We start from the raw sequence: 14,195 nt of genomic DNA, 5'->3' as shown, positions 1-14,195 counted from the left end.
AGCCTTGTATGGGGCTCCATGCTCAGTGGGAGTCTGCTTGAGATTCTCTCTGCCCCTCTCCCCACTTGCACACACTCTCTCAAATAAATAAATAAGTCTTTTTTAAAAAGTGTTTGTTGAATTTAGTGAAAACCTATTGAATTTCTCAGAATCTTTTTGATAGAGAAATGATCCTCTGATAACTCTTTGAACCAGGCACCCTGAGCATCACTGTCCTTCGCCCTTTTCATGAAGCATCACCATGGCTAATGAAGAAAGAATTAGATACAATTGTTCCTCCTAATCTCCAGTCAAGGTCATGGGAGACATTTCCCTCTATTGAGGTATAAATTTTTTCTTCTGGGAAGTCACTACACTTGCATATCCATCCATCAATGTATTGGAGTCTCAGGTCTTCTCCTATATATTCACATATTTTCATTCTTACATAAATTGTTAATGGGCTCAGGAGATTTATATTTGAAGACTTTAACATTTGTAGATTTTAGAGAAATATACCTGACTAGCTAAATCTCAGTTTCATTTCTTTTAACCTATATTGCAGGCTCAAACATCTTCCTATAGTATGAAAATATCCACTCTGAGTAATGCATGTTCTACCTCTCCTATCATGGAATTACTGATATTATGCAATACAGAAATCTTTCCTTCTCTCATTCCTCATCTGTTAGTTTTAACACACAATTTAGGTCTTTCACACTCCCTTTCTCCCCTAATTTGCTAATGCACAGACTGAAGCATGTAAGAATAATGTGAAAGAGGGGCACCTGGGTGGCTCAATCAGTTAAGCGGCTGCCTTAGGCTCGGGTCATGATCCTGGGGTCTTGGGATCGAGCCCCACGTCCGGCTCCTTGCTCAGCGGAGAGCCTGCTTCTCCCTCTCCCTCTGCCTGCCACTCTGCTTACTTGTGATCTCTCTCTGTCAAATAAATAAATAAAATCTTTAAAAAAAAGAAGAAGAATGTGAAAGATTATACAAAGGATTTGCAACTACAATGTTAAAAAGTAAACACTGTAATTATGTCAGATTAGAGAAGCCCCACCTAAAGTGTTTTTAAAGAATAGAAGAAAACATCTTGAGCAAGAATCATGAAGTCCTGCATCGTGCAAGATTTGACATTTCATTTTGCAAGCAATTTGTGTAATATGTCCAGCATATTTATCAGATGTTAAATTATTAAATCAATGAAGACATTGATAATATGATCAGAGAGACATACTAGTGTTAGGTAGGGAGGATAATGTTTTTGATGTATAATGAATTTTGCTCCCCTAAACGATCTGGTAATAGCAATGGCACAGATAATGAACACTTAACATAACAAAGACCTTGGGTAGCCTGGGTGGCTCAGTCAGTTAAGAGTCGCCTTCAGCTCAGGTCATGATCCCAGGGTCCTGCTCAGTGAGGAGCCTGCTTCTCCCTCTCCCTCTGCCCCTCCCCCCCCACCTCGTGCTCTCTCTCTTTGCCCTCTCTCAAATAAATAAATAAGATATTTTTTAAAAAAGATAACAAAGACCTCTTAGTCCTATATTTTAATTTGGTGACTGTAACCAACATGGTGAATGAAGGTGATCTGAATTCCAGTCCTGAGTCTACCAATTATTAATGTGGGATTTGGGACAAGACACATTAGACCTCTACTTCCTTATCTGAAAAATAAAAAGGCCACACCAAATGGCTCACTCAGGCTATATCCAAGTTGAAAGTAGTGCTTGTTGACCAATAATATGCCACATCTAAGATGCATGAAGGAAGCTCATTCTCTTCCTCTGCAACTCCTATAGCAATGACCTCCTATGTCCAGTAGTAGTGGCTCTGCCCAGGCAAGCCTCTGCGTGGTTATCTCTGACCAGGTATCGGACACAGAACAGCAGCTTATAGTGAAGCACATCACACACTCTATAGGACATAGGGCATCAAAGCACACTACTCCTGAAAATCAGTTACAAGGATAACATAAAGACGTGAGTCGGCTCTGAGGCAGACATTTGTGCCCAAGACTCTGGAAGCATGTTTGATCTAGAGTGAGCTCAAAGACCACCCAAATCTATGGGATGATTTCTCTCTCAGTCTCTCTAGGTCAAAATGAACATGAAAACAGAAAGTTCAAGACCGCTTATTCCAAATGTCTTAGGCTACTTGTGGGTAGTAAGCAATAGTCACATGCATTTGGCGTAAGCTAAGCTCCACTTCCATGATACCACATTGCATACTGCCCCCCTAAGTGCTATTCAGTGGGACATAACGCAGCAGGATTTTAAAATATCCAGATTCCTGGTAACACCTATAAAGAGGAAAACTTGCCCAGTTCTGTTACCAATTTTCCTTATATTTGAGAAACTTTTAGGGAGCAGGGATTTTTTTTTTTTTTTTTTTACTATTGCATTCCCTAACAAGTAGTTCCTTGCATAGTATCTATATAAATAAGGGCTCAGTAAAAAAAATAAATAAATAATAATAATAATAAATTAAATAAATAAATAAAATGAATGTTAAAACATTCTTTTTTTTTTTTTTTTGATGGTGGTTTTGCTTTGTTCTGTTAACAGAAAAAAACTCCCGGACCTCCATTTGGCACTCAGATTTGGAAGGGCCTTGACATTGGGCCCAAACAGCTAGTAAGTGCCCCAACCCCTTTACTCAAGAGCCCCAAAGTGCTACAGATGCGCCAGTTCATCCAGCACGAGGTCATAAAGGATGAGGTGAAATTGAAGTTGCAGATTTCCCTTAAGGTAATGGAATTCAGGTAACCTGATCCAGAAGAATCAGGAACAGGGCAATTATTCCTCTTGGTCTCCTGAGGAACTTGAAATTATGTAATTCTACCACTAGTTATCTAATGCAACACATGAATGTCAATTTTCCAGAGGGTAGGAGGTTGAGAGGTAGAAAATACTTAATGGTTCCCATAAGGTATAGGAAGTATTGAGGCCCTGAGACATTGAAAAGATAAATAACTTTTACATGTGATTGCTTATAGAGTCCCCCTTCTTTCTTACTGTATGGGAAACTGGTTTAATGACCTCTGGAAAAAGGTAGATCTGTTTATTCATCTGATATTGTCCATGGAAGAAAAGCATTGTTGGTTTTTGGAAATGGTTTAAGAATTTGTAAATATATAGTCAATTGTACCAGCTACATCTGTACCATCTCACTGTCTACTTTGGTAACGGTCTCAGAACAAGATCATGTGCTTTTTGTTTATGGTTATATACCCAGCACCTGGCATAGAGCAAGGGACCATTTATTTATGAAAATAAGTACCTAGGGAAAAAGTAAAGTATATTTCTCTCGGAAGCAAAGGCATGGACAAAGCCTAAACTTACATTCATAGAAGAATCATAAAGACTATCCCTGGAGAGGACTCTAGAAACCATCTAACCCAAGTCTGTACATTTTATTGATGAGGACACTGGAGCACAGAGTTAGAAGCTGGACCTCTCTGGGATCTTCATACAGTTCTAATATCTTGTGGCCCTCCAAGCTTTGCCTTTGGACTTTTCAGGTCTTTGCTAATTAACACAATTAAGGAAAAGGTTTTCCAGATTGCTCAACTAGTAACTGGTTTGTTGAGCATTGTGATCTTATATATTCTTACTCATTTTGTAGTATTTCAAGTTGATATTGACCATTTTGGCATCTCTTTCTACCTTATTTCTGTTTTATATTGATTTATTTTATTCTGCTGATTTAGGATTATATAAACCATATTCTAAAGAAAGAAGACAAGCTACAGGAAATGACTGTTAAAGATTCCAGAACTGAGGAGGAGAGGGGCAACGCTGCAGATCTCCTCAAGCTAGTTATGGTGAGAACAAAATATTTTATGTACCAATATTTTTACTGTTGTTTCAATATTAGGTGCTTCAAGATAAAATATTACAACTAAAGCTGTTTCTGCCACTTCTATGGAGCCTTTGCTCCCTCCTTGTAATTTCTTATTTCTGGGGAAATCTGATTCCTCATGTACTGAATTTTCCAAATGCTTTTTAGGCTCTTCCTTAAATCATAAATAATTGTGAAGGCTCTTAAATAAAAGTTTATATTGTTTTTCGAGAAACTGACGTTCATCAAAATGTTGAATGAATTAATGAATGAATGAAATAGGAAGAAGGAAGAAAGAGGAATTTCTACAACTTAAAATGATTTGCATTTTAAAAAATTTGTTAAGTGAAAGGAATGGCTAAAAAGATCTAATAAATTTTGTATTGGCATTAAAAACTAATTCATTTTATAGTAGTTTCCATAAAAGATCTATTGAGCGCATGAAGAATGCTTTTAAGCAAAGTGAATGTGTATGTAATATAATCATCATCATTAAGGAATTCTATCTTCATTTCAGTCATTCCCTAAAATGGAAAAAACTACAAAAAGTCATGTAACTGAAGGTAACTACTTTAATATTTTAACTTTAATATTTTTCTGCAAAATATTTAAAAATCTTAAATACACTTCTCAGTCATTCCTTCATCTGACAGCGAAGTACCACGTACATATTTCTGTTGCCATATTGGCCACGTTGGATTGTAATGATTTTTTACATATTTTTTTCTGCCTGAACTGTGAGATCCTTGAAAACCGTGACTGCCTCTAATTTATTTTTAACTTTGATTTGTTGAAAGGAAACAGTTGACATTTGACGTTTATGTTAACCTCAGCTTGTATTTCCAACATAGCTAAGATACAAGAGGGACACAGTCAACCAGCCAACACTCTCCTCCTGGCACACACACACACACACACACACACACACACACAGAACTTTTGAGCAACTATAGGTATCACCAAAACTTTGCACTATATATCTCAAGCAGTCTAAGAAAATAGCCTCATTCAAAGCATATTCATTTGGGGAATATACATCCCCAGCAAACTTAGTTATATGACTTCACAGTTCACAACAGTCAAGCCCGGAACAATTTGGTGGTTTGGGATTTTTTTTTTCCTTTTCTATTCTGGCCATATGACAAAGGTCAGAAACTGGCAGGCATGGGCTTCATTTAGCCCACAGATGTGTATTATGTGTCCCCCACAGTGTTTGGCTTGCACATTTATTTTTGTTTATCTGAATTTTCCATCTCCTGAAATGTGACATTACCACATAGTGACGTTTGGCTGAAGAGATTAACAGCTGCCCCTTTAGAATGACCATGAACAGAAGAATCGATCACAACCCTCAGTTGCCACTCCTGTCACTCTTTCACCTGGGAAGCCCATTATACTAGGATTGTCAATTTAGCAAATAAAAATACAGAAGGCCCAGTTAAATTTGAATTTCAGATAAACGACAAGTAACCTTTCAGTATAAGTTTATTCCATGTTAGATTTGGGACATACTTATACTAAAAAACTATTTGTTGCTCATCTGAAGTTCAAATGTAACTAGATGCCCTATACTTTATCTGGGATCTCTACCTTGTAGCATTTGAATTTGTAACCTGTGGCATGAGGGAACAATCACCATAGAGGTAAATGGGTAGGTTGCCTAATAATGTAGGACAAACTAAATATATTTTTCAAACATACAAACAGACACAAGAGTCAAACAAGATCTTGCATGCTCACAGCTGCCCTTGAAATATTAAGAGTGGTGATTTTCAGTCAATTCTCCCCAAAGTATTTCCCAAAACACTCATTTATGAAATGGCTGCACCAAAAATGAATTTTATGATAAAATAAGTTTGGATAATCCTGTATATTGCCTTATTTTTTAGAGAGCCACAGTGTAAATTAACAAAACATATTTAACCTTGTATAAATCAATGTTTCCCAAGCTCATATAGCCATAAAACATGGAACCTTTTTAATTTTTAAAATCTTTGTTAACATCCCACTGAGACCATGTTCTGAGGAATAGGCTCAGAATAACTGCCCAAATTATCAAATAACTATGGTATTATGTTCATATCCATAGATTTTTTTTAGAAAAACAATTTCAACAAAATGGTTAATTTTTTTTAAGTTTTGGTGTTTTAGATATGAAGAAATTCAGTTAAGCAAAACACTGATTCCCCTAATGCTGTGGGATAAACGAGAGGTCACTACATTTTACATTTTGACAAGAAGATGTGTGTTCTCTCATAGGCTATTTCCTAAAAGTGGTCTGGTTTACTGTTATATTATAGCTCGGTCGTGGAAATTCTAGAAAACACTGGATAGATTAAATGTAGGCTCTTAGAAATCCTCTCAAGTGAGTAATTGGGCACTGACCATGCATTGTGCCATCAAGAAGTGAGGATAAAAGTTAAATTTGTCTCTTTTTAAAGTTGCAGCCCACCTAACCGATTTATTCAAGCAATCTTTGCCTACTGCTCCAAAACATCTGCCAGAAACACTGGATTCAGGTTTCTTTGAAAAGAAATGGAGGTAAGCTCATCCCATAATGTGTTCCAATCAGTGTGAAGCATACAGTGACTGAGGAAATGGAGAGACAGTATCCTAACTCTGGGGGATGACATCCATGAACTCTCAGACTTTCATCTCCTACACTGTCAACAATTTATCATACAGTGGAGGTTTTTCTTGTATTTTTGTAAGCTGAGAGCATTGCCCTTTTCCATCATACTTTCCTTTCCTTTCCCCCAGGTACACAACACAAGCAAAGCACTGGAAAGAAAAGTTGGCACAAAAGAGGTAATTCTATCTTGAAGTATATCTAAGCCTGTGAAAAGGACCAGTTTCGTGGGGTCATGGAAATGAGATAGGTTGAAAGGTCCTACCATCCAGGCTCTCTGCTGTTATTTGAATCTCTTCTACATTTTTCCAAGTGGTTACTCAGCTTATGAGTGAGGATGTCGCCATTTCTAAAGGAAGCCCATTTGACCGTTACGTAGGTCCACTCCTTTTCATAAGCAAGAAAGTTCTCAGGTACTCTCTGTGCTCTGTTAATTCTAATATACTAATAAATATCCTAGAACTTAATGCAGAGCCTAGTCATAAGCCTTCAAGGTTCTTATAATTCAGATGAGGAGTGTGCTCTAAGCATTATGTGCTTTGGTTTCCTTTTATTCCTAGCTGAGGATACCACCCCATCAGGAAAGGAAGCCAGATATATTTACTGAGTATATAGTGGTTCATATGGTACTGTCGCACACATTTGCATGGCTCCTCTCCACAATGACTGGAGGAAGGATGAAGATTCTTCTTCATAAAAATGTCTGGGTTACCTTGTAGAATGTGTGGGAGAAGTGCTAAGATAGGACCCTCCATCTATGGGCCACCCCTATATTCAAGGTCAAACTAGAAGGTATGTATTGTCTCATAGAATATCCCTGAAAGGAGTTCTAAGAGATTGGTGACAATGATTGCCTATGGGGAAGGAGATGGAGAGGTTAGAGGACAGTGTGGGATGCAGACCTCCTTTTTATTACATACTCTTTAATACTTTCTGAATTATGTGCATGTGTTATCCGTTCACGTTTAAAAAATTTTTGAAACATTAACAATTTCAGATTTTAACCTACAGGAAGATAATGGCAAGCCAACGAAAGTTTTTGAAGAAGACAGTAAAACGCATAATTAGATTTGTGTCATAGAAAGAGAAGTGTTGGCAGCATGGAAATGGATCTGGGGAGGAGGGTTAAGAAATGAGAGAGTTTCCAGGAAATGGAGGGTGATCAACAAGTGTCAGATTCTGTGGAGGAATCAGAAAGGAGAATGGAAAGAGGAATTTGGGTTTATCACCTGGGAGATTTATTTTGTGAGACCAGCTCTAAGAGACTGTAGGCAATAGGCCACACTGCCATAGACTGAGGAATGAATCAGGTGAGGCAGTAGAGAGAAGATATTTTAATAGGAAATTAAAGTTGCTTAAGTAAGATGATATTTTGATTTGGTCAGTATTTTCTGACAGGCCAGCTAGTATAAGAGAAAGGGGCTAGTCTCAGAGCCAGTGGACCTAGAGTCAGTTCCAGTTTGATTACTTACAGCTGAATGATTGGTTGTTTTAGTTCAGTAAAATTTGGTTGTTTTAGTTCAGTAAAATTTACCTCAGGAATTCAGTGTGTTTATCTGTAAAATGAGGATGATTGGGCCATTTAATACCTGAAATATCTTTCAGCTCACACATTAGGTGGTTAATAGCTGACTAGCATATGCACTTATCAAGATCATGGGCTTGGAGGCAGGCAACCTGGGTTTTAATTCAGACTTCACCTCTTACTAGTTATGTGATTTAAGGTAAGTTACTTACCTTTTCTACACCTTGATGTTTTGACCAGTAAAATGGGGATAATAAAAGTAACTCATAGAGTTAGTGTAAGATTAGATGTGTAAAGCACTTGGTAAAATTTCTGGCATGTAATAAGGACCTAAAAATGAGAACTATCTCAGATAAGATTAGGTTCAGCTACATTTAACAGACAACCCCCCTAGTCAGCGCTTTTACAAGAAAGAAGCTTACCTTTCCTGATGTAAAAGAAGTCAGAAGTGGGCAGTCCATGGTAAGCAGCACCACAACATTGTCAGGAACTCAGATTTCTTTTTTATCTGTTCATCAATCCTAGCACATGATTTCCATCTTCAAGTTTGCCTCAGGGTTGCAAAATCACTGCTGCAGCTGCGGCCATTTCATCCATATTTCAGGAAGTAGGAAAAGAGATGAGACAAGGACAAAGGGAAAGCCTCTCTGCTGTGTCAGCCCTCTTTAAAGGCTATCTGGAGTCTTACCCAGTGGCTTCAGTTTCTTGTCATTGGCCTTCCCTGTATATAGGAAAGGCTGGGAAGTGAAGTTTTTAGCTGGTGTGTCACCTCCCCAATATAGGGTTCTGATATTGGAAAGACAACTAGCAGGGTTATCATGATTGCTTTTATTTTACTTCTTAATCACTGATCACACTAGTCATAAACCATTCCTTAGGTTTGGGTTTTAGCTTTTGTTACCCCTCCTACTGAAATTATAGAAAACAGTAGAATTAAACTGGCATTTAAACCTCAGAGAATTGAAAGACATGCAAAAAAGGTCAACCGTGTGTCTTTTAGTCTTTTGAGATCAACTGTAAAAACACACTACCACCTGGCATCATTATTTCCTATCTTAAAGTCTGATTTCTGAAGTAGGAAATGTGACTGATTCTAGAAGGAGCAGAAAATGAACCAAAGCAAACTGACAAAAAAAAATTTCTTTTTTTTTTTTTTAAAGATTTTATTTATTTATTTGAGAGAGAGAGAACGAGAGACAGAGAGCATGAGAAGGAGGAGGGTCAGAGGGAGAAGCAGACTCCCTGCCGAGCTGGGAGCCCGATGCGGGACTCGATCCCGGGACTCCAGGATCATGACCTGAGCCGAAGGCAGTCGCTTAACCAACTGAGCCACCCAGGCGCCCCGACAAAAAAAAAATTTCTAATGAGTTAATTCTTACCAGTTTTAGTGTTGGTGATTCCATTTTCTGTGGGAATTAAAGCTAAAATTCTGTGTCTTCTTTTTATCATTATGGAAATATCAACCAGGAAGGAAATTGAAAACACACAAAACTACCTAACGGAAATTAGAAACAAAGTAGTATCACCCTACTTCAAGTCTGAATTGAGCAAGTTCTGTCAGTCTCAGGTAATTGAATGTAATTAACAACAATTGAATAAGAGTCTTTACAAAAGTTGATGCAATGCATATGTCATTATGTAATCAACCTTTCCTGTCGTTTCTTTCCTGCATCAGCCCAACTGACTTTACCTTTCATCAAATCCATGTCCTCACAAGGATTTGAGAGGGAAAACTAATTTCAGGTCTTACACCTAAGGAGAAGTTCGCTGCCAATGTATTACTCCCACTCCACCTCTCTGCCTTGCATTGTCACTATTAATTACCCTCTCCCCTCTCTTTTAAGCCCTTTTTTGGGTCAAATTCTCCCTATTTTTATCCTCTTATAGATTCCATTTTGAAGTTTTTATTCCATTAAAATGTCTGCACCCGTCTGCTGCTGAAATAGCACTAAATTATTATGAGTTCTTGGAAGCCCATGGAGACAGAGCACTCCTCTTCTATGAAACCTTGACACTCTCAAGCAAAGTGAATATTTTCATGTGTTTTGAGCTCCCTATATTGCTATGGATTCTCCAGATTCTATTATTAACCAAAAGCTGCCTGAGAAGAAGTTATAGGAAGTTATGACAGATTGACGAAATCTAGAACTGAGTTAAACAGTCTCTTGGAAAACTTTTAGTTTGCAAACTTTCTTTTCAGAGCCTTAAAAAAAAATTGCTTTCATCGTTGCTTGTCAATTTAATGTGCTTGCGGCGATTGCCTTCCAGGCTTGCATAAGTCTAAAGTAAGTCTTTTGGTTTTTCCTTTCAGTTTAATTATCTGGACACCCTTTCTAAAAACTTGCCTCCTTTTACAAAGAGAGAGGAAGATACAAACAAAGCAACTCCTCAGAATACATCCGATCTTCATCCAGGTAATGTGTTCATGGCGCTGTCATTCCTGTTAATGTGCTTAAAAGAAAAATGCCCAACAATGGCCTCTTAAGACATAACCAGTTCCTACCAGCTTTTGTGCCAGGACTAGCTAATGGCATAACCTATTGTGACTTGTAGATTACAAATTTGGCTGAGTTATTTGAGGAAACCAAGATATAAATAAAATGTAGTTTTCATCCTGTATGCTTAAAATTTACCTAAAAACATTTAGAAGACCTGACTAATGTACAAACCAGGGGAGTAATGAAAGGTTGGTGGAGAACAAGGCAAAAATGCAGGCTCAAGTTATCACCTCACATAATACCTAATTATAAGGAGGAAAATGTGTCTTTACAATGGAGAGCTGTAGCATTTTCCAGCTTAACCAAGTGATCAAATTTCTACCAATTTTGACAGCCTAGCATTAGGTGTTTTCTCATGTAATGCAATATGAAGTGCCTAGGACCTATGTAGAATTCTTGCCCCAAATCCTTAACCTGAATTTAACCAAGAGAAAACAATCAGACAAAACCAGAATGTAGATATTCTGTGAAATAATTGTCCTGAGCTCTTTAAAAAAGTCGATGGCATTAAAAGAAAAAAATAGGTTAATTTTTCTATATTAAAAAAGACCAGGGGCACCTGGTGGCTCAGTTGGTTAAGCGGCTGACTCTTGATTTTGGCTCAGGTCATGATCTCCGGGTTCAATCACCACATTGGGCTCCCCACTCAGCAGGGAGTCTGCTTGAGGATTTCTCTCCCTCTCCCTCTGCACCCCCACTCTCTCTCTCTCAAATGGATAGATAAATCTTAAAAAAAAGAGAGAGACTTAAGAGGCATATAAACTACATGCTACACATAAATTTGGATGCTGTATTGAGAAAATAAAGAGCTATAAAAGATATTTTGGAGCAACTACACAAGTTTGAATAGAGGACTATATAGTTGAGGGCATTGTGGAATATCTTTGAGTTTTCTTGGGTGTGATGATGGTGTTATGGGTATGTAGAACAATGTCTCCATTTCAAGAGATGCATGTTGGAGAATTTAGGGATGAAATGGAATTTAGTCTTTCTCTTTAATAAACTGGGTAGTTAAACTACCCAGATAGAGGAGTTTTCTAGTGCACAGCACAATACAGAGGCTCAACTGCCTGGAATGAGCACAGCCAAAGAAAATATCTGATTATCACAGAATTTGCAAAGAGTAATGCTGGAACAATGACTTAGACACAAGATGGGAGAAATCAGAGATGAAGGCTGATGGTGCTGGTGCCCATCTGCTCCCAGGCAGACAACTCTAATCAATGAAGCCTACTGTCCCCTTGAAAGGGGGCAATGCACAGGTTCCTCAACAATCCTCCAGGCAGCCACCAGCATTCAGCCAGGGTGGCCCACATACAAGTTGAAATGTATTTGCATCCCCAGTCCTTGTTAGATTTGTTTTTTAAGATTTATTTATTTGAGAGAGAGAGCATGGGGAGGGGCAGAGGGAGAGAGAGAATCCTGATGTAGACTCCTCTCTGATCCCGGACTCTGGGCTTGATCCCAGGACCCTGAGATGATGACCTGAGCCGAAATCAAGAGGGGGACATTCAGGGCGCCTGGGTGGCTCAGTTGTTAAGCGTCTGCCTCCGGCTCAGGTCATGATCCCAGGGTCCTGGGATCAAGCCCCACATTGGGCTCCCTGCTCCACGGGAAGCCTGATTTTTCCTCTCCCACTCCCACTGCTTGTGTTCCCTCTCTCACTGTGTCTCTCTCTGTCAAATAAATTAATAAAATCTTAAAAAAAAAAAAAGAGTGGGACATTGAACCAACTGAGCCACCCCTTGATAGATTTATTTTAAATTTGTTTCATGTTGTACTCAGATATAGTTTAATAAAGAGCTACATCGTCATAATAATGAATGGATTTAAGATTGGAAACTTTTTTAAAAAATCACATCTCAGTTTCCCTTGCTAGGTAAAAGTAAGCTAAATTACTTGGTCTCTGCTTCATAGTCCAACCAAGATAACTACTGCATTATCTTATAGAACCAGCTAACTCCCGGGTACTGTGTTCTTTGCAGATACTGTCCTGTTCTTTAATGGCAGACATTGCATCATATAATGAAGAATCTCTCCCTCTGAATGGCCTTCTTCCATTTCATCTTTCTAAAGGCGGGGATGGGGGAGCACCTTGTTTATTGTAAAGAAGAATAAAAACGTCAGTAGTCCCTGTATCATTGTCCAGAGTATCACTTATTATAGTATTTGTTTGGGATTTTCTAGATGGCCAGCCAGATTCAGAAGAGGAATCCCCACAATCCCCACTGGGTCTTCCAAAACTGAAGAATTCTGTGACTATCAAGGAGAAGGCTGGCCAGAACCAAACTGAAAGTTTAGAAAAACCCACTGAAGGTATGGTAGTCATTTGTTTCATCCTATTCTTTCTCAAAACTGAACATTGTCTTTTGGGACTAGGGAAGATGGCACAGGTAGCTGAATGTGTGGTTTGTGGTTACAGAATAAATTCTAAAGGGTCACAGATCCTGGAGCTAAAGAACTTTGTAAGGTTTATTAGCACATCAAAGTATCTCAAGAAATATTTTGAGAATGACTACAAGGCCAAGATTGAAAGGAAAAGATGGGAAATATGTTTTTCTAGATTGTTATTGTATTCTATTTCTTTATTTTATTTATTTTATTTTAATTAATTTATTGCCTTATTTGATTTTATCCCTCACGGATCTGAGAGCTTGCCTTATTTACTAGAGATCAGGAACCTGGTAGCTTTTATGAAGCAGTCAATAATTTGGTAGCTGGACTCAGATTTACCTACCATTTCAGTGCTTTCTTGGTCTGCAGGTGCTAGAAGAGAAACATAGAGTCTCTAGCTTGTGCAGCACATCATCTCATCGAGGTAGCAGAAATTAAAGTATGGAATAATACAAAGCAATTGTAGTACCGGGGAATCACATTACACTGATTTCACTGAAGTTAATTCAACTTGATGGTTGGTCAGAAAAAAGAAAAACAGAGTAACTTAAATCGTGTAGGTGAATTTGCACTTCTTGATGCCTGTGGACATGGTCCATAGTGGAAGCGAGCTGGGAGTCTGCCAGTAGGTCTTAATTACCTCTTACAGAGGGAGCGTCTTGCCACATTTTTGGGTAACTTAAGGGGTTTCCCTTTTGCCTTCCTAATTTTAAAGTGATGTCTTGTATAACGTTTATTCATTTAGTGGATAATTTGCTCAATACCTCTTGTGCGTCAGGCATGTTCTAGGCACCAGAAATGCAACAGTTAAGAGGCTAAAGTCTTATAGAGCCGTGCCTACTATGGGCAGACTTAGTAAGTAGAATGTAAGTAGGCAAATGAAATCGATAAATTCAGATTGCTTAGCACAGAGTAAAACCATATATAATGTATAGAGAGTGTCTTGGGGAGAGGGACGGCATTTCATTAGGGGGTGAGAAGGCCCCTCTGGGAAGGGACATCTGAGCTTAAACAGGATGACAAGAAGGAGCCAGCCATGCAACCAGTGGGGGAGGGGAATGGTGCAAGTAGTGGGAACAGCAAGTATGAAGACCCTTAGGGGAAAAGAAGCAGAAAAATGGGCATAGAGCTAGAAGAAAATGAACAAAGGAAGAAGCAAAGGAAGGTGAGGTCAGAGGGAGGGGTAGAGATAAGACTGTGTGATGCCGCATAAGGAGCTTTGGGTTTTAGTCTAAGTGTAGTTTGTAGTCAAGCACCGCTGGAAGGTTTTGAATAGGGAAGGTACATGACTAATTTCTATTTTTACAAGATTATCCCAGTAGCT

At 38.5% G+C, this 14,195-nt stretch overlaps 1 protein-coding gene across 6 annotated transcripts in view; it reads left to right on the top strand.

Moving 5' to 3' along the window:
- Positions 1-14,195, top strand: part of SPAG17 (sperm associated antigen 17) — a 218,826-nt gene that overhangs the window by 169,308 nt on the left and 35,323 nt on the right. For all 6 annotated transcript variants that reach the window (XM_081815775.1, XM_081815773.1, XM_081815772.1 and 3 more), the window contains 9 exons: positions 196-323; positions 2,550-2,732; positions 3,695-3,808; positions 4,343-4,388; positions 6,267-6,366; positions 6,586-6,633; positions 9,447-9,546; positions 10,291-10,393; positions 12,665-12,793. In XM_081815775.1, coding sequence (XP_081671901.1) covers positions 196-323; positions 2,550-2,732; positions 3,695-3,808; positions 4,343-4,388; positions 6,267-6,366; positions 6,586-6,633; positions 9,447-9,546; positions 10,291-10,393; positions 12,665-12,793 — 951 coding nt within the window. The remainder of the gene's footprint in view (positions 1-195; positions 324-2,549; positions 2,733-3,694; positions 3,809-4,342; positions 4,389-6,266; positions 6,367-6,585; positions 6,634-9,446; positions 9,547-10,290; positions 10,394-12,664; positions 12,794-14,195) is intronic.

The sequence above is a fragment of the Leptonychotes weddellii genome, chromosome 4 (genome assembly GCF_054177405.1).
Source record: "Leptonychotes weddellii isolate Sample4059 chromosome 4, ASM5417740v2, whole genome shotgun sequence".
Classification (NCBI taxonomy): Eukaryota; Metazoa; Chordata; class Mammalia; order Carnivora; family Phocidae; genus Leptonychotes; species Leptonychotes weddellii.
This window is presented reverse-complemented; position numbering and strand designations above follow the sequence as displayed.